Source organism: Hippopotamus amphibius, chromosome 16 (assembly GCF_030028045.1).
Source record: "Hippopotamus amphibius kiboko isolate mHipAmp2 chromosome 16, mHipAmp2.hap2, whole genome shotgun sequence".
Lineage (NCBI taxonomy): Eukaryota > Metazoa > Chordata > Mammalia > Artiodactyla > Hippopotamidae > Hippopotamus > Hippopotamus amphibius.
Window position 1 is genome coordinate 45,190,089 of NC_080201.1, and position 27,082 is coordinate 45,217,170.

Genomic DNA, 27,082 nt, shown 5'->3' on the forward strand with positions numbered 1-27,082 from the left:
CACTCCCCCAGAGCAAGTGGTTCCAGAGAGAGCAAGGAGGAAATCCTGGTTTCTTTTTCGTTCTTTCTTTTGTGTGTGTGTGTGTTTTAGGAGAATATTTCATGTGAAGACAAATTGTTCCAATATGACATTCAGAGAAAAGAACAGAATATAAAACAGCATGATCCCAGTGGTTTCATTTTTTTAAATTATTTTTTTGGAAGTATAGTTGATTTACAATGGTTTCAGATGGAGAGCAAAGTGATTCAGTTTTATATATGTGTGTGTGTGTGTGTATTATTTTTCAGATTCTTTTCCATTATAGGTTATTACAGGATACTGAATATAGTTCCCTGTGCTATACAGTATATCCTTCTTGCTTATCTATTTTACATATACACTAGTGTGTATCTGTTAATCCCAAACTCCTAATTCATCCCTCCTCCCCACCTTTCTCCTTTGATAACCGTAAGTTTGTTTTCTAAGTCTGTGAGTCTATTTTGTTTTTAAATAAGTCCATTTGTATCATATATTTTTAAATATTCCACATATAAGTGATATCACATGATATTTCTTTCTCTGTCTGACTTCACTTGATACAGTAATCTCTAGGTCCATCCATGTTGCTGCAAATGGCAATAATTCATTCTTTTCTATGGCTAACATTCCATTGTATATACACACCACATCTTTATTCATTCATCGGTCGATGGACATTGAGGTTGCTTCCACGTCTTGGCTATTGTAAATAGTTCTGGTATGAACATCGGGGTGCATGTGTCTTTTTGAATTAGAGTATTTGTCTTTTTCCAGATATACGCCCAGGAGTGGGATGGCTGGATCATATAGTAGCTCTATTTTTAGTTTTTTAAGGAACCTCCATACTATTCTCCATAGTGGCTGCACCAATTTACATTCCCACCAACAGTATAGGAGGGTTCCCTTTTCTCCATACCCTTTGCATTTATTATTTTGATGATGGCTATTCTGAACAGTGGGAGGTGATACCTCATTGTGGTTTTGATTTGCATTTCTCTAATAATTAGCAAGGTTGAGCATCTTTTTGTGTGCCTGTTGGCCCTCTGTATGTCTTCTTTGGAGAAAGCCCTGGTTTCTTTTATGACCCAGTCACACACTATCACTTCTGCCATACTATAATTAAAGAAGTGAGTCGCTAAGCCGAGCCCACACTCATGGGGCGGGTAATTAGGCTCCGGCTTGCGGAGGGTGGACTATCAAAGAATTGGTGGGCATATTTAAGAACCGTCACAATGGCAATACCATAATTTAGAACATACGGAGAGATCCTCCTTTCCTAGAATGTTGAGTAGCTCTTTGTCCCAAGGGCCTGGGGCTGTAGGGTCTTCTCCAAAGGGCAGACATTCAATAAATACTTGTTTACCAAACTGAACAAGAAAAAAGTTGACCAGGGGGAATTCCCTGGAGGTCCAGGGCTTAGGACTCACGATTTCACTGCCAAGTGTGAGGGTTTGATCCCTGGTTGGGGAGCTAAGATCTCATAAGCCACTTGGTGCAGCCAAAAAAAAAAAAATAAAGGAATAAAGTTGGCCATTACTAGAACCTTGCTGCCAGTTCTGCTAAGTGCTGTTTATCCTTGCTCATCTGTCCCAGACACACATTAATTACATTTATTAATTAAAAAATTAATTCATGAACACTAAACAAACAAAAATTCAGTTCCTTGTTTGCACCAGCCTGTTATAAGTACTCAATGGCCATATGTGGCCAGTGGCTGGCATATTGAACAGTGCATAGATAGATCATTTCAGAAAGTCCTGCTGGAACACTGGGCTAGAGAGAAAACCTTTGGATTGTTGCCCTGTTTCAGTGGAAGCTCAGTCACGAAACCTTCATAGTCTCCTGTAAGTTTTCCCCTGATGGTAAATACGTGGTCTCAGGCTTGGACGTGGATCATGGAATCTGTATAACAGATGCGGAAGACACCACCATCGTGTCTCACATCAAAGGTGAGTTTGCATGGGCTCCCTGCTCTGTTCTGTCTGTGGTACCAGCCACTTGTCACATGACTGACAGTGAATTTTGATTGCTTTATTTGGTGAACCTGCAATGCTATGAACCACATCATTAAAGACGGGACACTGATTGATAAAAGCACAGGCAGTTAAAAGCAAGACTGGTTAAGGCTTTTCCGTTCAGTCTTGTGCTTGTAGGTAATGAAGCAGGGTTCTGCTCCAACCTCACGTGGACACATAAAGCCCAGTTCTTTATTGAGTGGAGTCCCAGCCTCCTTAATATTTTAATCTTTTTTTAAAATATAAAAATAATTATGACAATGATTATTAATAATGCATATAAAGTATTTGTTCTAGTGTTTTACAATAATGATGATTGACAATATTATTATTATTAATTGTCATGTAGAAACAAATTCAGATAATTGGAAAAAGGATAGAATGGCATCTACTGAAAAAAAAAACCCATCATATGTCAATTTCCTTGTTGTAATCCTGTATAATGATTATGCAAGATGTTACCATTGGGGGAAACTGGGTGACGGGCATGCAGGATCTCTCTGTATTATTCCATATAATTGCATGTGAGTTAACAGCTCTCTCAAAAGAAAAATTTAAAAAATACATAATCATTGTAAAAAATAACTGGTAAGTGTGTAAAGTAAAAAATGCAAGGATGCCATACCTGTCTGGACTCCTCCTCAGAGGTATGTATTATTAACAATACATCACTGGGTGGCCTTCCTGTGTGTGTGTGTGTGTGTGTGTGTGTTTGCACACACACAGTACTACTTCCCACATGCATTTAATGTTTATTTTTATCAACACGGGACCGTGATGTGTGCGCTGCCCCACAGTTTGCATTTTCCCCTTAATGCATCACCTCATACTCTACCTCTGCCCACACTCGGAGTTCTAGCTGCACACCACGCTCCTCCACACTCTGTCCCCGTGCCAGTCTTTTGCACATGCTGTTCCTTCTGCCTAGAGCACTCTTCCGTCCCTCGATAACTTTTAGGGCCCTTCCTTAACCTCTCAGGGCTGGGCCAGGCTTCCTTCTGCTGGCTGGGAGCCATGGTTTATGCTGCCCGTCGTTGCCTGCTCTAGGGTGTCTCCCCATCAGCCTGGGAGCTCCACGGAGGCAGGCGGCAGGCGCCAAGGGGCAGTGCTCCCTGTTCAAAGCCTGGTTCACAGCAGGCACTCGGGAAAATGTTTGTGTGGATGAATAGTCCCTTGTGAAAACCAGAGTTGCGTCTCTGTAATATTGTCCCTGTCTGGGGGAGCAGGGGGAGCCTCTGCGTCCCTTGGAGCACGTGGCCCAGAGTGCGGAATGCACGGTAACGAGTCACTTTCCCTGTGCCTCAGATCATCACAGGATGTCGGTCACGGCATGCTGCTTTGACCCCGACAGCCAGAGGGTGGCTTCCGTCTCATTGGACAGGAGCATCAAGATCTGGGATGTGACCTCCCAGGCCACGCTGCTCACCATCACCAAGTGAGGAGGCCCTGGGAGGCCGGGCAGCCTCCTGCACAGGGAGGTGGGCGCGAGTCCCCATTCACACCTTCCCGGATTCAGCCTGTGCACCTTCAGCTCCCCAGCTGTTGTCAATGAGGGGCATCTCCAACTATGGTCCACTGGTGCCAAGGGGAGGCTGGAGATGGAGAACGGGAAGGGAACGGGCAGATGGGGGAAAACCACTAGCTGTGGCCTGCAGGCTGGGACAGGCCTCACATGCATTTGTGTCAATGTGAGCCAACACTGGAAAGCACTGTGCAGAGTTCCACATCACCCCCACCCCTACCCAACCCCATACACACACAAAATGTGGATTTCCAGCATTGCCTGTAAAATGGGAAGATCTGAGAATCCGGGGCCTGCAAGGGTCACTGTGTCTATGGCCACCGGCACCAGGTAGGTGGCCAGCCCTCGCTAGAGGGATCCCGGAACGTGTCTATGCCCTGTCACCCTGCCCGCTTGGCCCCGTTACACGTCCTGCCACCCTGGGCCAGGCTTTCCCGTCTGGCCCGGGGTTAGGAATGCGCAGGTTCCCATCCTGGGTGAACGTGCACCTCAGTTTCCTCACCTGCAGATGGAGCCCAGGTGAGGTCAGAACAGATAACACGCAAAGTTCCTTAGTACAGGCTGCACGGTGGGTGCTCAGCACAGACTCTCTTAACAAGGGTGACTCCCGTGGATACCGGGATTGGGAGAGGCCGTGGGATCCCCCCCCCTTGGTCCTTAGACCTGCTCCGTGGTGGCAGTGAGGGGGGTTGGCACAGCAGAGGTGGCCGCAGCTCCAGCTGTGGGTGTCACGACGCGCTCCACTTTGTTTCCCCAAGGAGGGTGGAAAGGGAAATAAGGAAAATGTCTGTTGGCGTGATGGACCCACATTTATGAATTTTCTGGAAATGCAGCTCTTAGCAAGAACATATAGAGGCAAGGATTGTCAGGGCTGCGGGACAGGGCTGGCTTCATGGCATGAACACAGGGCCCCCCACACAGAAGGGCTCACACAGCTCTGCTGTGAACGTCTTGAAATTTCTCGTTTTTGAACAAGGGACCTCGAATATTTTTATTTCAAAAATATGTACTTTACTTTTTGAAAATGTAAAACATGCAACACAGCACAAAATTATAAAGGTACTAAAGGATACATAGTGAGAAATCTCTCTCTTACCTGTCTTGTAACCATTGTTTCCTAAGAAACCATCACTTTCCCCCTTCTTTCCTGCCTGCCGGCTGCCTTTCCTTCTTAACAGCTTTATTGAGATATAATTCATACACACCCATTTCCAGGGTACAATTCAGTGGTTTTGAGGATATTACATTATTATTTTTTAAGGTGTGGTAAAATATACAGAATATTAACCATTTTAAAGTTATTTCACTGGCATTACATTTACCATATTGTGCAACAGTCACCACTTTCTATTTCCCAAACCCTTTTATCACCCAAACAGAAACTCTGTACCCATTTAACAATCATTCCCCACGCCCCGCCAATCCTAACCTCTAGTAACCCGTATTCTACTTTCTGCCTCTATGAATTTGCTTATACTAGATACTTCATAAGAATGGATTGTTTGTCCTTCTGTGTCTGGCTTATTTCATTTAGCATAATGTTTTTAAGGTTCATACACGTTATAGCATGTGTTAGAATTTCATTCTTTTTTATGACTGAACGATATTCCGTTGCATGTATATACCACATTTTGCTTATCTATTTATCTACTGAGGGACATTTGAGTTGCTTCTGTCTTTTAGCTATTGTAATGCTGCAATGAACATTGGTGTACACATATCTGTTCAAGTCCCTGCTTTCAATTCTTTTTTTTTTTTAATATTTATTTATTTATTTGGCTGCATTGGGTCTTAGTTGCAGCACATGGGATCTTTGTTTGTGGCTTATGGGCTTCTCTCTAGTTGTGGCACATGGGTTCTAGAGCATGCAGTCTCAGTAGTTGCAGCACTTAGTTGCCCTGAAACATGTGGGATCTTAGTTCCCTGATCAGGGATCAAAGCCACGTCCCCTGCATTGGGAGGCGGATTCTTTTCTATTCTTTTTTTTTTTTATGATTTATTTTATTATTTATTTTTGGCTGCATTGGGTCTTCATTGCTACATATGGCCTTTCTCTAGTTGTGGCGAGTGGCGGCTACTCTTCCTTTCATTGAGTGGGTTTCTCATCGCGGTGGCTTCTCTTATTGTGGAGCACAGGCTCTAGACACGTGGGCTTCAGTAGTTGTAGCACATGGGCTCAATAGTTGTGACTCGTGAGCTCTAGAGCACAGGCTCAGTGGTTGTGGCACACGGGCTTAGTTGCTCTACAGCATGTGGAATCTTCCCAGCACAGGGATCGAACCTGAGTCCCCTGCACTGGAAGGCAGATTCTTAACCACTGCACCACCAGAGAAGTCCTGGCAGGCAGATTCTTGAACACTGTGTCACCAGAGAAGCCTGAGAGGCAGATTCTTAACCACTGGACCACCAGGGAAGTCCCCTGCTTTCAATTCTTTTGGATATATACCTGGGAGAGAAATTTCTGGATCATGTGGTAATACTATCTATGTAAAGCTTTTTGAGAAATGGGCACCTTTCATTTTAATTTTGCACTAGGCCCTGCAAATTATATAGCTGGTCTTACTAGAGAATTTTGAAAATTCATAATCTCAACTGATTTTGAAGCTTGCAAGGAGTAAACTGAAGTACTTTGTTATATATATATTTTTGGCATCAATTGTCAAACGTAATTTAGAAAACTCAAGAGGAGAAGGAAAGTCTATTTGTATTTACCCATACTTTTGCTTACCATGTTCTGTGTTCTGATATTCCACGTTTCCTTCTTTCACCATTTTCTTTCTGTTTAGAAAAATTTCCTTTAGCTATTCTTTTAGGGTAGGTCCAAGAGCAACAAATTTTCCTTCATCTGAAAATGTCTTGATTCCACCTTCAATCCTGAAGGATATTTTTGCTGGATATAGAAATCTGGGCTGACCGTTCTCTTTTTTTTCATCATTTGAAAACGGTCATGTCACCTTTTTCTGACCTCCATGGTTTCTGATGAGGAATCTGCTGCCACTCAAATGGTTTCCCCCCAATAAGTAAGGTATCATTTCTCTTTCGCTGCTTTCAAGATTTTTTCTTTTTCTCTATTTTTCAGACGTTTAATTATGATGTATCTGGGTATAGATTTCTTTGGGTTTATCCTACTTGGGCTTCACTCAGCTTTTTGATTTGTCCTTTGCCAAATTTGGTAAAATTCCAGACAATTTCTTTGACTATTTTTCCAGCTCTATGCTATTTCTCCTTTTCTTCTGAGATGTTGATGGCCCAAATGTTAGATATTTTGTTGTAGTCTCACAGGTTGCTGAGGCTCTGGTTTCTTTTTTTTTTTTTCAGTCTGTTCTTTGGATTGGTTAATTAAGTTATTAATTTTTATTTTCTCAACCTTTATTGGAGTATAATAGCTTTACACTGTTGTGCCAGTTTCCACTGTACAACAAAGTGAATCAGCTGTATTTATACATATATCCCCATATCCACTCCCTTTTGAGCCTCCCTCCCACCCTCCATATCCCACCCTGGATTGGTTAATTTATATTGTCTGTCTTCATATTAACTGATTATTTCCTCTATCTTCTTCATTGAGGGTTTTGTTGTTGTTGTTGTTGTCTTTATTGTATTTTTCAGTTATAAAATTTCCATTTGGTCATTCTTTATATCTTCTATTTCTTTGCTGAAGCTTTTGATCTTTTTGTTTATTTCAAGCATGATAATTGTCCATCGAAGCATTCTTTTTTTATTTTTTATTTTATTTTTGGCTGCATTGGGTCTTTATTGACATGCATGGGCTTTCTCTAGTTGTGGTGAGCAGGGGCTATTCTTTGTTGTGGTGCGCAGGCTTCTCAGTGTGGTGGCTTCTCTTATTGCAGAACACAGGCTCTAGGCGCAGACTTCAGTGGCACATGGGCTCAGTAGTTGTGGCTCACAGGCTCTAGAGCACAGGCTCAGTAGTTGTGGCACACGGGCTTAGTTGCTCTGCAGCATGTGGGATCTTCCTGGACCAGGGATCAAACCCATGTCCCCTGCATTGGCAGGCAGATTCTTAATCACTGCACTACCAGAGGTGTCCCATCAAAGCATTCTTAAATGCTTAAAAATCCTTGTCAGATAATTCTAACATCTGTGTAATCTCAGTATTGGCATTTGACTTTCTCTCTCTCACTCATGTTGAGATTTTCCTGGCTCTTAGTACGATGAGTGAATTTCAGTCGCATCCTGGACATTTTGAGTATTGCACTATGAGACTCTAAGTCTTACTTAAATCTTTTGTTTTAGCAGCCTGCCTCACTGGAGCCTGGCAGGGGTGGCAGTCTAGACTCTCCCCTCAGCCTTTGCTGACAGTGGTGGGGATAGGATTTCAGTTTGGCCCAAGATTTTTGGCCGGAGTAAGGCAGGTATTGTCTAAAGGTTTTCTGTCTTACAAGGCTATCCCTTTGGCTAGGGAGGACAGGCTTTTCTTGGGAGCCTTTTATCCAGTCCCCATTGTTCTGGGGGTTGCAGTCTTTCCCAGTACCCGGTCCAGGATATAAGAAGCGAAAAGAAAACTGTAGGGACTCAACAGCATGCCATCCTTGGGTCCCAAGATTCTGAGCTGGACTGCCTTCTCTTCCCTACCTTTCACAGTCTCCTGTTTACTTTACGAATGCCCAGGGTTGTTAGCTGTAATTAATAGGAGGAATGGGGAGGAGTGCATTGACTCACTCTTGTCCCGAACTGCAAGTGCAACACAAACACTTTCCCCAAACTTTTATAAGTACAAAAGTACTTGGTCTTTTATGATAAGTGGAATTTATCTGAAATGAGAGCCTCATGCTGGAAAATAGAGAGAGCCCTGGTTTAAACCCAAATGACAGCCTCTGGATTCCGGGGAGGGCTTGCTATTCACCTCTAGTATATGCTGGGATGGTTCTTACCCCACCAGACACTAGGATTTGGACATTTTAAGCCTGGACACCCCTGGGAAGTTGATATTTCTTCTCCTTTAATCCTACTCAGTTTGTGCACTTCAAAGAACTAAAACAGAGTCTGAAACTTGAGCTCTAGGAAAGTTTTGTTCAACTTTTTCTTTAGTTAGGTGAATTGGTATTATAATCCAAGCTACTCAGAGATGCTCATTTATGTTTCTAGGTTTGCTTGAAAACCCTGTTTATAACAGGAGATGAGAGTCACAGGGAAAATATTTTGGGGATCACAAACAAAACAAAAAAAGCAAAGTTCTGACAAATTTTTCTCTAAAAAAATATGACATTTAAAAATTGAGAATGAATAACCCCAAACTTTATTAATTAAATGCTCAACATTAAAATATGCTTTAGTGACACTGAAGACAGAAAAGGAGAGAAGGAGATAAAAAGAGAGAGAGAGCATTTGGGGTGAGAAGAAGTAGGGGGAGTGAGAGAAGGGTGGGAGAGGAGGATGGGAGGAAGGAGACATGCCCCCAGGTCTGGGAGAGACAGGAGGGTGAGGGGGAGCAGGAGAGACCCACTTTAAACCTGAAAGGCTGTGAGTCCATTAACCATCACTGACAACTTTTCCAGCCGATCTTTTTCCTCAAGCCTCAAGCAGCTCTGAGTAGGGCAGTTGTTCTCAGCCAGGGGCAATTTTGTCCCCTAGTGGACATTTGGCAATGTCTGGGGACATTTTTTGGTTGTCACAACTGGGTGTGGAGGCTACCAGCATATAGTGAGTAGAACCCAAGGATGTTGCTAAACATCCAACAATGCACAGGACAGCTCCTGACCACAAAGGATTATCCAGAAAAAAGTCAATATTGCCATTATTGGATATCCTAGAATAGTGCGACATGGTTAGATTAATTAATATTTAGACCATGGTAGGCAGAGATCAAAGGAATAACGTCCATTAGGTCACAGGGCATCAGCTCCCAGGCCCTCTCCAGTCACCTCCCCTGTAAGTGTGTCCTCAGATTCTCCAGGAGTGACGTGCTAATGTGTGCACCCTTCTATATATGTTTCAGGGCACATACCAATGCAATCTCAAACTGCTGTTTCACCTTCAGTGGCCATTTCCTGTGTACAAGCTCTTGGGATAAGACCTTAAAAATATGGAACGTCCATACAGGGGAGTTTCGAAACCATGGAGCCTGTGTGACTCTGATGCAGGGCCATGAAGGTTCTGTGAGCTCCTGCCAGTTTGCCAGAGACAGTGAGTAAATGTTGAAGGATTCCACACCCGTGGGAGTGCTGGGGCAGAGTTCCTCATGTTCCATTCACGTGGACTTCCCTTAGCGCAAGGAGGCGATTTCCAATGATGCCAGTGATGAGGGTGGATTTATTTTCCACGAGAACGAAAAAGCCAAGAGGGAGATTCACATGCAGAAGTTTGCTAATGATGGAAAATCAGCTTGATGAAGCTTAAGCAACAAAATCTATGAACTTCTGTAGTGGGCAAGTCTAGGAGCCGGTCTCCCTTCAGGAGTGGCTGGGTCCAGACGCACGGACGATGCTCTCAGGGAGCCAACCCTTCCACTTTGTCCCTCAGTTCAGCTTTTCTCTTGTATTGACCTTTCTCTTCTCCTCAAGGAGGAAAGGATGGCCTCTGGTGGTTCCAGCCAACAAAGGTTCTGGCCACTGGCAACCCTAGGGAAAGAGAAAATCTCTTTCTGATGGTGCCCACACAAGTCCCAGGGAAGACTCGCATTGGCTCAGCTGGGGACACACGCCCATCTCTGAACCAGCCCCCTTTAGCAGAGCATGAAAGCCCCTGATTGGTCAGGGCTGAGGACTTGCCCTTCCTTGGAGCTGGAGGTCAGAGTCGGTACCCTCTGAACCAGAGGCACTGAGAATATGTGAGGGGTGTTTCCTCACGGGGCATTGGGGAGCTGTTTCCAGGTGAAGGGGCATGGATGTGACCAGGGACAATGCCAGGAAATAGCCAGGGGCTGCTGGCCCCAGTGAGGGCTGTGACTATTCCAGACACCCAGGAGAAAAATGTTATCACTATATGCCCCAGTCCTCGTGAGGGGTGGGGCTTGCTCTGTGAGTCAGGAGGCGTACCCAGCCAATACGCACATACGCAGGGCCTGGCTGGAGAAATGTTTCCCTCTTCAGAAGCAGTCTCTGTGTAAGTCAGACCCCAACATGAGGTGCCCCACCAGCTTCAGTCCTTTGCTTTATAGGTTTCAGAGTTGTATATAGTTAGTCATCACTACTGGCAGATTCTGTATTTGTTAATTTACCTCCCGGGTAAAATTTATTTGTAACCCTAACATCAATACTCAACAGCAATTTTGCAGCCACCCGTGGGTATGTGCAGAGCACTGACAAGCCTGCCATGTGCACACCTTTCCCAGCTGAGGTTGAGCAAGGCGACCCTCTGCCTTCTTCTTTCAGTTCTGTTATCATAAGGTGTCCTTTTCTGTGATCTATTTAGTTTCACTTTTTTGCATTTTGTGCTTTTCGTTGATGATTTTGCTGTTTAAAGAGGACCCCCTCAGCGTGGTGCTGAAGTGCCGTCTAGGGTCCTAACTGCAAGAAGCCTGTGATGTGCCTTATGGGGAAAACACATTAGATACGTTTCATTCAGACGTGAGTTATAACGCGGATGGCCGTGAGTTCAATGTTCATGAATAAGCAATATTTATCAACTAAGGTGTCTTTAAACAGAAACAGACTGAAAACAATTGATTGGCTGATGCAAATGTTGTGACCGGTGGCTCACAGGAACCTAACCCCGCATTTCCCCTGAGACCAGTCAATCATCACCCATTGAGTGTTTGGGTTGCCTTTATAGAGTGTAACTACCCTGAACATCGAGAGTCAACTGTAATTGACTGGGGGTTGTTGAGGCACACCAGGAAGGGGTTTGAGTGTCCTCAGGGTGAGCCCCGGTGGCATCTCACAGCTGCGTCCTCAGCCTGCTTTGGCCTCCCCGGAGGAGGAAGCAGTTGGCTGAGGAAGGTGACCCCCTGAGACTTTCATTTTGTGTTCCAGCTTCTTTTCTTGTGTCTGGAGGGTTTGACAAGACTGTGGCTATTTGGGATGTGGCAGAAGGCTGCCGGAAGCTCTCCTTGAAGGTACCAATGCCAGCATCCGATGGAGGATCTGAGCTTCATTCTTTTTTTTTTTTTTTTTTGGTATTAAATAATTTTAATGTTTTAATAGTCTCATTGAACCAAACAAATTTGCTTCAATGAAAAGCACTTTTCAGTTCTTTTTTCCTTTTTTAAAAAAAATCTTCCTGTCTTTCAATGGCAAATAATGTCAGTTGTATTTGCTGTGTTTCTTTTCTTTTTTTTTTTTAAGCTCTTTATTGGAGTGTAATTGCTTTACACTGTTGCACCAGTTTTTGCTGTACAACAAAGTGAATCAGCTGTATTTATACATATAAACCCATATCCCTTCCCTTCCGAGACTCCTTCCCACCCTCTCTATCCTACCCCTCTAAGTCATCACCCATCATCGAGCTGGTCTCCCTGTGTTACGCAGCATGAGCTTCATTCTTCATTTCACGCTGGGTGCTGGGGATACAACAGTGAGACACAGCTAAATGCTCCCAATGGAGCTGACACTTTGGTGGGGAAGGACAGACAAGAAACCAACAAACAAAGCCTCAGGAGTGACGAGTGACACAGAGAGCCCCCAGCAGGCTGATATGATAGAAACAGACTCCAGGGACCAATCCACAGTGAGTGGGCTGGGAGGGGCTCTTGGGGAAAGCGGCATCTGAGCTGAGAACTGGATGACAGGGAAAGACTGGACGAGTGAGGATCTTGGGGAAGGGCGATCCAGGCAGATGGAGCAGCACATGCAGAAACTCCAAGAGAACAGCAGGAATTCCCGTGCAGAGGGACAAATGCCACCATGGGGCATGCACAGAGAGCTGTGGGGCTCCAGAGTGGTGGGTGTCAACTGGGTGCTCCTGGCTGCAAGCTAGAGGAGACTGAACCCAAAGTGGTTCTGTGATACGGAGATGGATTACCCAACATAGCGAGAATCCAGAGGTCAGGCAGTTCCAGGACTGGCTGCTTCAGTGCTTCTGTTCCAGGTGCCTCCACCCCAAGATTTCTGCATACTCCTTGGTCTTGTGATCTCATGACTGGCTTTCGCTGTGAATGCTTGCATCCATGGCTCTTGGTTTCTCTGTTCCCCGTGAGCCAAATGTAGACTGTGTCCCCTTGATCACCATATACATTCAGGCTCCCAGGGCTGTTCTGTCTGACCCTCTCTCTACTCTGTGGGTTTGGAGAGGCAAGGGGAGTTTACACACAGCACTTGAATGGCTCAAGACTGAATGGTCACCCACGCTGTGGTTAAAAGTCCCTTTGTTCTCCCATCAGGTCATTCTCTTCTCCCTTCTCTCTTCTCTCCTCTCTCTATTCTTCCACCCTGAAATTCCCATCCTTTTGTCATGCACAGCAGGTTAACCTCTCTCTTGCTCCCTTTCTTCTTATCACTCCTCCTCAACCACCTCTTTCCATTAGGGAAAGGCCAAAGGACGAAAAAGATGCTGGCATAGAGCTCCGGTATCATTAACTGTCTAAACCATCAAGTGTTCATCTCCTCTAAACTCCTTTTACCCGAGGAAAATAACCCCCCTTTACTTAAGCCACAGCACGTAGGTTTGCAGTTACTTGAAGCCGAAACCTCCCTCACCGATAGGACCGCCGAGTGGTATTTCCTAGAACAAAGAATGCAAACAAAAGCCTGCAAGAGGTGCTCTGGGACCAGCTGGGAATATAATTTATTTTTCCCATTGTGCTAAGCACCAGAGTACTATTTTTAAAAACGCATATGTTGCTGTGATATACACATGAATCCCAAGCCTTTACACGTTGTACTCCACCTTAAATGTCATGGGTGAAACCAGGGAAGCACAATTAGTTGCTCTTAAAAATAAGCAATGTTGGATTCTTGACTTTGGTTTTTTGTTTGTTTGTTTGGGTTTTTTTTTGTGGTTGTTGTTGTTCTTTCAAAGGTTTTTTTCTCTAGGTCCTCTTAAAATTCTATTTTTCTTCAGGGCCATAATGACTGGGTGATGGATGTTGCCATTAGCAACGATAAGAAATGGATCCTGTCTGCTTCAAAGGTAAAAGTGGCCAACCTTTGAGTGCCTTAAAATCCCTATCACATTGGTGAGAACTGATGTTAGCAGAAGTGTATTGTCAAGTAAAATTCCTGAGCAGCTCAGTCTGAAGGCCACACCTGGCCAGGCTGACCCCAGCCATGGAGCTGCCTGGGAATGTGGAAAGTGGGTCCTTCCATTTGCTCGCGTGGGAAGTTGCCAGGTATATCCTTGTCTGTACCACGGTCATTTGAGCTTTGTTGGAGCAAGGGCCTGTCCAGACTGAAGGGTGATGGAGCCAACACGGGGCCTTGGAGGAGAAGGGGTCCGCTCGTGGACAAGCATCCACCCTGAGGTTTCAGCTGGGTCTTCCCTCCCTACTCACTGCATCCTGGGATTCCCGTGCCAGTGGCACACAACGGCCAGCCCAGGATATCCTGAGGGCTGTCCTCCGTGTGTGAGCACCAGAGAAAGTGGGGTCCCACTTTGTCCCCCAACCTTTATTAGAGCCATCTCATTCTCTAGGCTGGGGGTTTCTAGGTGTATAAAAATGTGGGCAAGACTCCACCGGTCATGATCGACTTCTTAGAGAGCCAGTGCAGGATACTGCCACATCTGAAACAAAAAACCAAAAAACCACATAATAGTATAAAACATAACAAAAATTATATACCAATGTGTTGATACTTTATTGTACTTTAGCATAAAAATATGAAAAATGATCATGTCAATTATATCTCAGTAAAGCTCGAACAAAGTGAAAATACAAGACAAGGTATCAAAAAATAACTGTTTACTTGAAATTATCTTCTTTACTTTTCTGTTACATAAATGCTATTATTTAAACAAAACAAAAACAGAACTAGTTAATAACAGTGGTTAGTAGTAACTGATAGTAGGATAACTAAGCGAATGTGTTTGTCCTTTGATATAGCAATTATTTTGACTTTAAAAAAACTTTATTGGTTATTTAAATTTTATAGGCTATATTATTGTACATTCTTAAGATACATAAATGTAAGACTAAAAAAAGAGAATATAAATACAATAAGATTGGTTAAACTGATACCTTATGTATTTATCTTTTCCAGCTTTATTGAGCTATAATTGACATGCAACATTGTGTAAGTTTAAGGTGTACAATGTTGATTTGATACACATATATATTACAAAATACTTACCACCATAGCCTTAGCTAACACCTCCACCATGTCGTAGAATTAGCATCTCTTTTTTTGTGAGAACATTTAAGATCTACTCTCTTAGCAAATTTCAAGTATGTTATACAGGATTATTAACTATAATCGCCATGCTGTACATGAGATCCCCAGAACTTGTTAATCTTATAATTGGAAGTTTGTACCATTTGACTCAATATCTCCCCATTTCTCTCACCCCCTAGCCTTTGGTAACCACTACTCTACTCTCTGTTTTTATAAGTTTGGTTTTTTAAAGGTTCTACATATAAGTGAGGTCATATAGTACTTGTCTTTAGTCTGACTTATTTCCTCAAGGTTCATCCTTGTTGTCACAAATGGCAGAATTTCCTTCTTTCTCATGGCTGAATACTATCGCATTGTGTGTGTATATGTGTGTGTGTGTGTGTGTGTGTGTTATATATATGTATATATATACTGCATCTGCTTTATCCATTTATCCACTGATGGGTATTTAGGTTGTTTCTATACCTTGGTTATTGTGAATAATGCTACAATGAACATAGAGGTGCAGATATCTCTTTGAGATCCTCTTTTTATTTCCTCTGGATATACATCCAGAAGTGGGATTCCTAGATCATATAATAGTTCTATTCTCAATTTTTTGAGGCACCTCCAATACTTTTTTCCATAGTGACTGTACCAATTTACATTCCTACCTACAGTTCACAAAGGTTCCCTTTTCTCCACATTCTCACCAACACTTAACTCATGTCTTTTTGATGGTAGCCATTCTAACAGTAAGGTGATATCTCATTGTGGTTTTGATCTGCATTTCCTTTTTTTAAAAAATTAATTAATTGTCTGCGTTGGGTCTTTGTTGCTGCATGGGCTGTCTCTAGTTGTGGCGAGCGGGAGCTACTCTTTGTTGTGGTGCATGGGCTTCTCTTTGCGGTGGCTTCTCTTGTTGTGGAGCGCAGGCTCTAGTTGCTTGGGCTTCAGTAGTTGTGGCACATGGGCTCAGTAGTTGTGGCTTGCAGGCTTAGTTGCTCTGTGGCATGTGGGATCCTCCCAGACCAAAGCTCAAACCCGTGTCCCCTGCATTGGCAGGCGGATTCTCAACCACTGTGCCACCAGGGAAGCCCCTGATTTGCATTGCCTTGATAATTAGTGATGTTGAGCACATTTTCATGTACCTGTTGGTCATTTGTATGTCTTTTTTGGAAAAATGCTTATTCTGTTTCTCTGTCTTCTGTCATTGTTGTTACTGAATTCTGTGAGTTCTTTATATATTTTGGATATTTGACCCTTATCAGACATATGATTTAACAATATTTTCTCTTTATGTCTTCAGGTCTTATGTTTAAATCTTTAATTCATATGAGTTAATTTTTTTGAGTTGTACAAGATAGGGGTACAATTTCATTTTTCTCTTCTCTACGTGGTTATCCAGTTTTCCCAGCACCACTTTTGAAGAGACTAACCTACTCCTATTGAGTATTCTGGGCTCCCTTTTAAAATTAGTTCACTGTATATGTGAGGATTTATTTCTGGGCTCTCTGTTTTTATGCCAGTACCATATTGTTTTGACTACTATAGCTTTATAGTATAGTTTGACACCAGGACGTGTGATGCCTCCAGCCTCATTCTTCTTCCTTAGGATCGCTTGGCTATTTCGGGTGTTTTGTGGTTCCATACAAATTTCAGGACTGTTTTTCCATTTCTTTGAAAAATGCCATTGAAATTTTTATACGGATTACATTGAATCCATAGATGGCTTTGAATAGTACAGTCGTTTTAATGATATTAATTCTTCTGACCCATAAACATGTAAAGATATCCTATGTTCATGGACAGGAAGACTTAACATTGTTAACATGTCATTACTACCCAAAAGTGATCTGCAGATTCAACACAATTCCTATCAAAATACCACTAGCATTTTTCACAGAAATGGAAAAGTTGATCCTCAAATTTATATGGAATTGCAAGGGGCCCTGAATAGCTGAACAAGAAGAATAGAGTTAGAGAACTCACACTTCCCAACTCTGAAACACTACAAATCTATAATAATGAAAACAGGACAGACCTATAGATCAATGAAATAGGATAGAAAGCCTGGAAATAAACCCTCACACATGTGGTCAAGTTTCAACAAGGGTACCAAGACTGTTCAATGGGGAAAGGAGAGTCTTTAAAACAACTGGTGCTGGGAGAACTGGATATCCACATGCAAAAGAGTGAAATTGGACCCTTACCTTATACTATATACAAACATTAATTCAAAGTGGATCAAAAACCCAAACTTGAGAGCTAAAACTATAAAACTCTTAGAAGAAAATTTTTGGAGAAATCTTCATGATTTTTGTCATACATGTGACAACAAAAGCACAGGCAACAAAAGAAAAAAATAGATAAATTGGACTTCATCAAAATTAAGAACTTTTGTGCATCAAAGGATACTATCAAGAAAGTTAAAAGACAAACTGCTGAATGGAAGAAAATATTTGCATATCAATTATAAGGGGTTAATAACAAAATATATAAAGATCTCCTAAAACTCAACAACAAAAAGGCCAAACAACCCAATTCAAAAGTGGACAAAGGACTTAAGTAGACATTTCTCCAAAGAAGATATACAAGTAGCCAATAAACACATGTAAATATGCTCAATATCATTAGTCCTTAGGGAAATGCAAATCAAAACCATAGTGAGATACCACTTCACATCTACTAGGAGGGCTGTAATAATAATTTTTTTAAAAAAGGAAAATAACAAGTGTTGGCAAGGATGTGAAGAAATTGGAACACTTGTTAATTGCTGATGGGAATGTAAGATGGTGTTGCTGCTCTGGAAGATAGTGGCAGTATCTTAAAACATTAAACACAGAACTACCATATGACCCTGCAATTCCACTTTTGGGTATATACCCAAAATAACTGAAAGCAGGAACTCCAGGAGATGCTTTTATACTCATGTTCATGGAGGCATTATTCACAACCCAAGTGTCCATTGACAGATGAATGGGTAAACAAAATGTGGTATACCCATACAATGGAAAATTATTCAGCCATAAAAAGGGAGGACATTGTGACACATGCTACAATACTGATGAAACTTGGGGAAATTTTGCTCAGTGAAATAAGCCAGTCACAAAAGGACAAATACTGTGTGATTCAACTTATATGAGGTACCTAGAGTAGTCAAATTCACAGAGACCAAAAGCACAATGGTTGTTACCAAGGGCTGGGAAAAGGGGAGATGTGGAATTATTATTTAAAGCGTATGTAGTTTTTTTGGGGGGATGATAAAAAGTTCTCAGTATAGATAATAGTGATGATGACACAACATTGTGAGTGCATTTAATGTCACTGAATTATACTTACAAATGGTTAAAGTGATACATATTGTGATGTATATTTTACCACATTAAAAAAATCCAATAATGACATGCTTCTTTCTGTCCCATGATACAGTAGGAGATTTTTACTTTTATGTTTTCTTTCCCAATAATATTGCTCTGAACTGCCTACCTCCTTCTTTTCTTTTATGTAGTAGTAAAACTAAATGCTGGCAAATGTAAAATTCACGTTGACTTGTGGCCCTGCTCTCAGCAAGCCCACATTTCATTGATTCCTGGTGTCAGTCCAATGTCATGACATCAAAGTAAATACCATCTCAACAGACGCTGTTGAGCATGGAATACTTAGGATTTTACTTATAGCAATAACAAGTTTTTAGATTTATGGGAATTATTTTCCAGCTCTCCAGAAACATCCAAATGTACTATGTCTGAAAACTTGTTTTAGTAGAACAGTTATTTGCCAATCAGGTCCTTTGCCATGATAAATTCATCATACAGGCTCTCCATGTCTAAAACGTCCATTATTTTAAACACTCTGAAGTACATTGGATGTCATCATAAGTCAAATCTCTCTTTTTCAGGGAAATGGTTTTAAAGCACAGAGGTAATTTGAACCTTTTAAAAAAAGTTAATTTATTTATTCATTGGCTGTGTTGGGTCTTCGTTGCTGCGCACAGGCTTTCTCTACTTGCGGAAAGCGGGGGCTACTCTTCATTGGGGTGCATGGGCTTCTCAGTGCAGTGGCTTCTCTTGTTGTGGAGCACGAGTTCTAGGCGGGCTTCAGCAGTTGTGGCTGAAGGGCTCAATAGTTGCGGCTTGCAAGCTCTAGAGCTCAGGCTCAGTGGTTCTGGTGCACGGGCTTAGTTGCTCTGCGGCATGTGGGATCTTCCCAGACCAGGGACTGAACTGTGTTCCCTGCATTGGCAGCCGGATTCTTAACCACTGTACTACCAGGGAAGTCCCTGGACTTCTGATAATGAAGTTGGATTTCAAATAAGTTACAGTTTTAGTTAAGAAATTGAGACTGTCCTGTTTAATTTGGCTGTCCTTCTCTGATAATTTTTAAAAGGCTGTGAAGCTGTCTTATTTCCAAAAACTGAATCTTTTTTTTTTTTTCCCTTTTTCTGGCCATGCCACGCAGCTTGTGGGATCTTAGTTCCCTGACCAGGGGTTGACTCTGGGTCGTGGCAGTGAAAGCGCTGAGGCCTAACCATTGGACTGCCAGGGAACTCCTGAATCACTGTTTTTACTCTATGAGTTTTTGTAACAACCTACAACTCAGGTGAAGTCACTTCTTCCTTTTTTTATGCTTGTTGTGGCCTCTTGAAAGAGTATCAAACAGTTTTGGGAAACAGTATATAACTTTCAGTGTTATTGTAATCCTTTTCTCCATTCTCATTTTTTTAAAATTTATTTATTATTTTTTTTGGGGGGGTACACCAAGTTCAATCATCTGTTTCTATACATCCATTCTCATTTTTAATGTATTTCAAGATTACAGGACATTCTTCTCGTCCCACACGTAAAAAACATGATTTTATGGCAAGCCAAAATTTTAACATCTTTTCTATGGCCAGCAATGAGGATAACCATCTTGTAGACATATGTTTAAGAAAGGTTATCTATCTTCTTCCATTTCTATAAAGTCACCATTTTTATTAAATGCTTCTGCACATTTTGAGGAAGGTGAAAAGTGACTAAAACCTTTTATTAGGAAAGACCCTACACCACAGGTAAGCAAATCACATTCCTTTTTAGGATGTGCAGGCCATTTAGCAGGTAAGATATTTTCGTTTACTTTGGTAAGAAGTTAATAGACTGAATGGAACTTGCCAAAATTCACATTTGCACTTTCTGCTAAATATGAATATAGATGAGCAGCGTCTTTTGTACTTGCATAAGCTGTCAACATGCTTTTGTTTTATGTTTTCTGCAGTTTCATGAAAATCTTCATAGAAATCAAGATGAAACCCCACCTTTTTCTATAGTGATGTACCAATGTTAATTTCTTCTTTTTTTTTAAAAAAATCAATTAATTAATTAATTAAGTTTTATTGTCTGCGTTGGGTCTTTGTTGCTCTGTGCAGGCTTTCTCTAGCTGCGGTAAGTGGGGGCTAGTCGTCGTTGCGGTCCTCAGGCTTCTCATTGCCGTGGCTTCTCTTGTTTTGGAGCCCAGGCTGTAGGCGTGGAGGCTTCAGTAGTTATGGCACATGGGCTCAGTAGTTGTGGCGCATGGGCTTCGTTGCTTCGCGGCATGTGGGATCTTCCCGGACCAGGGCTCAAACCCGTGTCCCCTGCATTGGCAGGCGGATTCTTAACCACTGCGCCTTGGAGTGCTCCACCTTCTGAATTAAAGCATCTAAGAGCTAGGGGGAGCTTTGTTGTTGTGTCCTCCTGATTGGACACCTCACTTGATATACTGTTGACAGTATGATTGTTGATAAAACCTGACAGCTCTACACTGAAAGGGCCAATATGTAAGTCACCAGACTTTAGTTGCAACTGCCAAACCAGGAACTGTAATATTACTCAGTGTGTTAGTTTTTTAATATTATTATTACTGCTAGAGTAAATCACCACAGACGTCCCTGCTTAACATACATTTAACAGCTTACAGTTCCGTAAGATAGAAGTATGACAAGTTCTCATTGGGATAAAGTCGACGTGTCAATGGGACTGTGTTGCGTTTTGGAGGCGCTAAGGAATAATCCACTTCCTCGCTCTTTCTAGCTTCTAGAAGCCACCCCCTGGCTTGTGGCCCTTTCTTCCATCTTCAAAGCCAGCAATATCGTATCTCTCGGTGCCTTTCTTCGGTCGTTACTCATTCCTCTGACTAAAACGTCCACCTTTAAGGATCTTTGTGGTGACGGATCTCCCTATTTTAAGATCATCTGATTCCCCTTAATCATCTGATCACCCTTAATTCCATCTGCAACTTTACTTCCCCCATTGTCATGTAATCTAACATATTCCCAGGTTCTGGGGATTAGGATGTGGACTTCTTTGGGGGGGTGTTAGGTGGTGGTGGTGGGGAGAACATTATTCTGCTAACCACATTCAGTTTACAAGACTAATCAAACGAGTGATGAGACAATGCATCTGTGTGGTATTCCCAAATTAATTCAACGACCACTATTTTCTAAGTAGCACAGATGTCTTTTTTAAAAATTCATTTTATTTTTTTAGAGCGGTTTTAGGTTTACACAAAAATTGAGCAAATCATACAGTTATATATAAACCCGCCCTCCATTTGCCACTATTGTTAATATCTTGCATTAAGTGTGGTATATTTATCACAATTGGTGAACCAATATTAACACAATTATTTAAAAAATTTTTAATTAAAAAAAACCCTTTTATATATTTATTTGGTTGCACCAGGTCTTAGTTGTGGCATGCAGGCTCCTTAGTTGAGGCACATGAGCTCCTTAGTTACAGATGCATGTGGGATCTAGTCCCCTGACCAGGTATTGAACCTGGGCCCCCTGCATTGGGAGTATGGAGTCTTAACCACTGAGTCACCAGGGAAGTCTCCTGTTACATAATTATTAATTAAAGTCCATGGTTTAAGTTTCACTCTTTATGTTGTGTGGGTTTTGCCAAATGCATGTCATGTATCCACCATCACAGTATCATACAGAACAATTTCACTGTCCTAAAAACTCCTTGTGCTGTACCTATTCATCCCTCCCCTTCTTCCCCACAACCCCTGGCAACCACTGTCCTTTTTATTATCCATATTTTCGCGTTTCCCATACTATTATATAGTTGGAATCGTACAGCATGTAGCCTTTTCAGACTGGCTTCTTTCACTTAGAAATATGTATTTAAGGCTCCTCAATGTCCTTTTTGTGGCTTGACATCTCATTTCTTTTTCTAAATCACTGAATAATTTTCTATCATATGAATGTATCACAGTTTATCTGTTCTCTTATTCAGGGGCATCTTGGTTGCTTCTAGTTTTGGGGACGTGGGACTTCCAGTGCTGAGGCTGGGATGGTGCTAGAGAAACTGGGACAGTTGGTTACCCTAACTCTGTCCCTCTGCAGGTCAAAGTTCTGCACATGTAACCTGGATGCGACTTATTATACCTCCCTGGGTCCTCCAAGCCTAATGAGCCCATTTTGTGACAACTGCTTTGGTGTTTAACTTGTTTTAGGATAGGACCATGAGACTATGGAATATTGAAGAAATTGACCAAATTCCTTTGGTAATCGAGTACAAAAAGACCCAGGGCTTAAAGGTGAAACAGGTTGGTATTAGGTAAAAGGAAGCTAAACGAAGGTTTTCATTAGTTCTCTCTACAAATTAATTTATTCTTTGAACAAACATTATTGGGCAACTGGGGATAAAACTATGAACAAACAGACTGAAATTTTTGCCCTGAGGGAGCTGACGTGGCTAAAAGGGGAGACAAACAACAAATAAAGAAATTAGAAAAATATGTAGTAAGTCACATGGTGATAAGTATTTTGGAGGAAAATAACATCGGAAAGGGAAATGGGAGTGCTGGTGATTGCAACATTTTAAAGGGTGGTCTGGATAGGTCTCATGGAGAAGGTGACATTTGTTCAAAGACCTGAAGGCGGTGAGGGAGTGAGCTGTGCAGCTGTTTAGGGAAAAAACATCCCAGCAGAGGGAACAGCCCATGTGGAGATGCTGAGGCAGGAGTGAGCCTGGTGCTGAGGACTGGAGGGAGTCGGGGGGGCGGGGGGTGAGGCCCGAGGGAGTCCGGGAGGAACGGCTGGCACACAGCCGGACCCTGTGTGGGCCTCCCACGCTCCTGCAGCAGAACCCCGGCCAGGTCCCCAGGGCTCTGTTTACCATGGGCAGGGCTCAGGTCCCAGTTCTCTAGTGGATGATCATGGTGGGCACATCTGCTTCACCAGGTATAGCCAAGGCTGGCCCTGGGCAGCGGAGGCCAGTCCCTGCTGGGGCCTCGCAGTGCAGGCACCTCTCTGCCACCTGGAGAGGCTGAGGAGTCCCTACCGCGCTCTCGTGAATCCCGGAACCCCCTAGGCCTGTCTCTGCTCAGAAGGCCTGGCTTGGAGCCACGGCTTCCGGGGATGGCTAATCGGGGAACAGCACCGGGGGGGCAGGGAGCTGAGGGGTGGGACCCATGTGGAACCCCGTCTTTGTGGCCAGCGGGTCCTCATGGCCTTTGTGGCCACGTTAGCCTTGGAAGCTGAGTGGCCAGAGAGCAGTGTTTGTGTCCCCACCTGCCACCAGGGCAGGACCCAGGAGCTGCCTCCTCTTGAGCCCTGCTGTTCTGGGCTTGGGTCGTGGGAAATTATGCTATAGAATATGGTAGGTAAAGGACTGAATTTCTTTCTTGCAAAAGAAAGAAACCTACCTGACGCTGTCGTAAAGATGAGCCTGCTGCATCTGACTTGCTTTGAATCAACATGAGAAACCTCAGAGGCCAGATTTCCCAGAGGACCTGCCCTGGGAGGGATTTGCCCCGCCTCTCCTGAAGGCTTTGGTGCCCTGGAGCTGGTGGGGGCGGCAAAGCACAGGGGCTTGGAGAGCCAGGGCAGGGGCTTGCTACCTGCAGGCTCGTCTCAGGGGGCCTGTGCTGCGGTGAGAGCCGCTGAGAGACCTCTGCCCACGACCTGAGAGCCCACCCTGCGGTGCTGCTCATTTGTTTGTGGGAAAGTGTGGCAAGTGCGCTGCGCCGCTGTGTCCACTGTCCTCTGGGCGCTCTGGCCCGAAACAGGCTCAGAGACAGAGGAGGATGCTCGGCACCTTCATCATCTAGAAAAAGACTTCTGCTTTGTTCAGAAGGCTTGCCTACTTGAGTCTCAAAAGTTAGGTGTCCGCAGAAGGTCGGGGAGTTAGGACAGCCCCTCGGCCATGCACTTTTGCTCTGCACAGAACAAAGGGTGAGGTTAGACACCCACCCCTGGTCCTCACCACAGTCAAGTGGCTTTCCACTCCTCCCCTCCCGCACTCCGGGACCCTACAGCAGGGAACACCCTTACGTGAGGGAAGAGCGGGGGAAGCCTATGCTTATTCCCTCTCAGTGGCCTACAGTTTCCACCCTTGTGGGCTTAGAGACCCCAGAGAGGAGAGGCAGCTCTTGCCTGGGCCCGGCCCAAGCTGGTTGGATTAGGGGGGAGAATTCTAACTGCATGCCTCGAGATCCTCTGATCAGCACTTCCTTTCTACTCCTTTAAAATATTTCATGGCAGTGTGAAGAATGTGACAGGCCTTTCTCCATCTACGAAAGTGACATCTTTTCTGGAACGGTCACCAAGTGTGTGTTCTGCCGGATGAATGCAAAAGACTTGTCAACAGAGGCCTCACCATCAGCAGAAGGAGAGGTCTGACTGTCAACGGGAGTGCAGCCCGGCTGAGGACGGCTGATGGCCACTGAACCCTATGGGTAACTCGAGCACAGGACAGCCGTCATGTAGGCTTCGGGGCTCTGCAGAGACCTTTCTCTGGGGCCTCTCCCCAGGGGGCGGGCCCCTCAAACTGGAGCAGGGGCCAAGCTCTGGCTGGGCTCCCACCACTGTGCCGCCTCCTCAGCTCCACAGCACCTCGGGGATCCCTTTGTCTTTAGTTTTCGTGCAGAATAAATATAGAATCTTTTGGAAAACAGGTTTGCTTGTGGATTCTAGAGACATTTTGGCTGTTTCTAAATTCTATGTCCTGGTGTTCATCTTGTCTCATTCTGGGGACACATTCTGGTCTCTGGAATTGCCCTGTAACCCAGCCGTTGGGTGCTGGCACCAGCAGCCCGCAAGGAAGGGTTTGTCGAACGAAGAGGAAGCTGCGTAGCCCCCTCTGTGGAGGGGACTATACTGCGGCACTGTGGGTGCCTCCATGGCTAATGCCCCCAGATGGTCACCTGCCCAGAGCAGAGAAAGGTCTGGCTAGGCAGGTGGGTGGGCATTTCCATCACAGAATGTTTCTTGCTCTCCACCCCAGTCTCTTCAGTTTCCAGAATGCCGGTGCACGTGCACAGCATCCTCCCTGCTTCCAGGCATCATGTACAATGTAAATCAATTACTTCACCAAGAGTGGAGGTCTCCGTTAAACATGAAGGGCTCCCTTTTCCATTTGGTGTGGCTTACAGGATTTCCATCAAATATATCAGTATGCCCCTTGGTACCTTTTAAAAACTTAGTTGCAAGACGGATTTACTTAACATTAATTGACTGGCATCTGATAATTTTGCCCACGAGTGCCGTGGCAGTCATTGCTTGAGCGGGTCCTGTGCTTGGTGCTGTCCTCCTTAGTCACAGCCAGGGTGACTGCCCAGCTTCCGCAGGCTGTTCAGCATTTATCCATTAATTTACACGAATGATGGACGAAGATGACAAAACGCCACTGCACCACCTCCCAGCAACTGGGCTCTTTTTGGAAGAGAAGACATCTCTTGGCCCCATCATGAAGACACGCAGGGATGTGTTTTCCTCCGCTGCTGTGGAGGATGTACCAACACTGTCCCCATGGACGGGCACTCACGTTGTTTCTCGTTTTTTTGCTATTACAAACAATGCTGGAGTGAACCTTCTTGTGTACACATGTTTGCAGAGACTTACCTTTCTGCGGATGAAACTCTCCCACTGGGGAGATCGCTAGCTCAATGGATTAGCAGGTTTTGGTTTTGCTGCTGCTCGAAGGCGCTCTAAAAAGTGTTGAGACGAGGTGGCTGACATGTCTGAGTGAGGAGCCCCAGAAGGGGCAAGTGAGAAGGCTGAGTGGGGAGGGCTCTGCCTTTCTCTGGCGGCGGAAACCTCCCATGTATGGTGTCGATGCCCCAAGGCCAGCGGCCTGGGCCCCTTGAAGCTCCTGATCCTTCAGTGCCCGCTCAGGGTGCCCTCAGTGCCCCGGCTCAGGGTCCACGGAAGAGGCCCAACTGAAGCTATGGGTCTGGTCTCCACCGGCGGGAGGAGGAGCCCCCAGAGCTGGCAGCGTCGGTGACCCCGGTGGTCAGAGTGCGGCTGAAGAGGGCAACCGGCCGCCCGGGCTGAGGGTGCCAGTGTGATGGACCCATCGCGTGGTCACCGCGGGACCACGGCCGGGTGTGAGCCCTGACCCCACGCGGGGGGAGCCGGGAGCCGGGCCGAGCTAACCTGGCAGGGATCTCCGGACCAGGCGGGGGCTCGGCCTCGCCGGACAGCTTGGGGGGGGCTTCCTTGAGCCAGTTCTGGAGGCCCGAAGATCTGACCTTTCGCGAGCATCCCCCGAAAATGGGCCACCCTGGTTCCACGCGAGCACTGCAGCACCGGGAAGACTAGCCCGCCCGGGCCCCGCCCACTCTGCGCTACCCGAGCTTCCGGTCTCCGTGTACAACTCATTTGCCAGAGCAGCCTGCTGGGGGACCTTGAACCGCGCATGCGTCAGCTGCCGACAAAGCTTTTGCGCGTGCGCACGGCCGATGAAGTCAATGGTGATGAGAAACAGATTCCGACGGTAGGTGTACGGGCGGCGCCGTGGCTTAGTTGGTTAAAGCGCCTGTCTAGTAAACAGGAGATCCTGGGTTCGAATCCCAGCGGTGCCTCAACCGAGCGTCCCGGCTCTCTTTTGCCCACGCGCCCACTACGCGGGGCCTTCTCACTTTGGGGGTGTGCGGGGGAGCTCAAGAAGCCATTTTAGTCGCCCCCTGCCCTCTGCCTGGTGGGACGCTGGCCACCCTCGGAGTCCGCCCCTATAGTTTCCTTGAGCTGTGGGGGCATCCTTGACGCGGGCTCCGGAGCAGAGGGGACGCCCCCTGGAGGCGGCGCGGGACTTCCTCTGTTGCCGTGGGAACATTCCCGGGGTTGGAGGTACCCCGCCGGGCGACCGACCTGCACTGGGAGGCCGAGCCCGGGCGCTCCCTGGTTGATTGACTGGACGCCGTGCCGGGCACCTCTCACAGAGGCCTGCAGACTTACTCCTCTCTCTCCAGCCACGCAGTCCGGACCATCATTCCGTAGATTGAAGACTGGGGCTTGGAGAGGTCAAGTGAGGCCCAAAGTCACGGGCGCCTGGGAGAGCGGAGGACTGAAC

The 27,082-nt window shown here is 44.8% G+C and overlaps 1 protein-coding gene and 1 non-coding gene across 2 annotated transcripts in view; both read left to right on the top strand.

The window, feature by feature from the left end:
- Nucleotides 1-24,426, top strand: part of WDR88 (WD repeat domain 88) — a 46,529-nt gene extending 22,103 nt beyond the window's left edge. The window contains exons 5-11 of the mRNA XM_057712142.1: nucleotides 1,829-1,967; nucleotides 3,339-3,468; nucleotides 9,515-9,702; nucleotides 11,490-11,572; nucleotides 13,516-13,584; nucleotides 22,242-22,334; nucleotides 24,274-24,426. Of these exons, the coding sequence (XP_057568125.1) occupies nucleotides 1,829-1,967; nucleotides 3,339-3,468; nucleotides 9,515-9,702; nucleotides 11,490-11,572; nucleotides 13,516-13,584; nucleotides 22,242-22,334; nucleotides 24,274-24,411 (840 nt within the window). The 3' untranslated portion in view covers nucleotides 24,412-24,426. The remainder of the gene's footprint in view (nucleotides 1-1,828; nucleotides 1,968-3,338; nucleotides 3,469-9,514; nucleotides 9,703-11,489; nucleotides 11,573-13,515; nucleotides 13,585-22,241; nucleotides 22,335-24,273) is intronic.
- Nucleotides 24,427-26,520: 2,094 nt separating this feature from the next.
- TRNAT-AGU (transfer RNA threonine (anticodon AGU)) lies at nucleotides 26,521-26,594 on the top strand. The gene has a single exon. It is a non-coding gene; the product is annotated as a tRNA-Thr (tRNA).
- The last annotated feature ends 488 nt before the right edge of the window (nucleotides 26,595-27,082 follow it).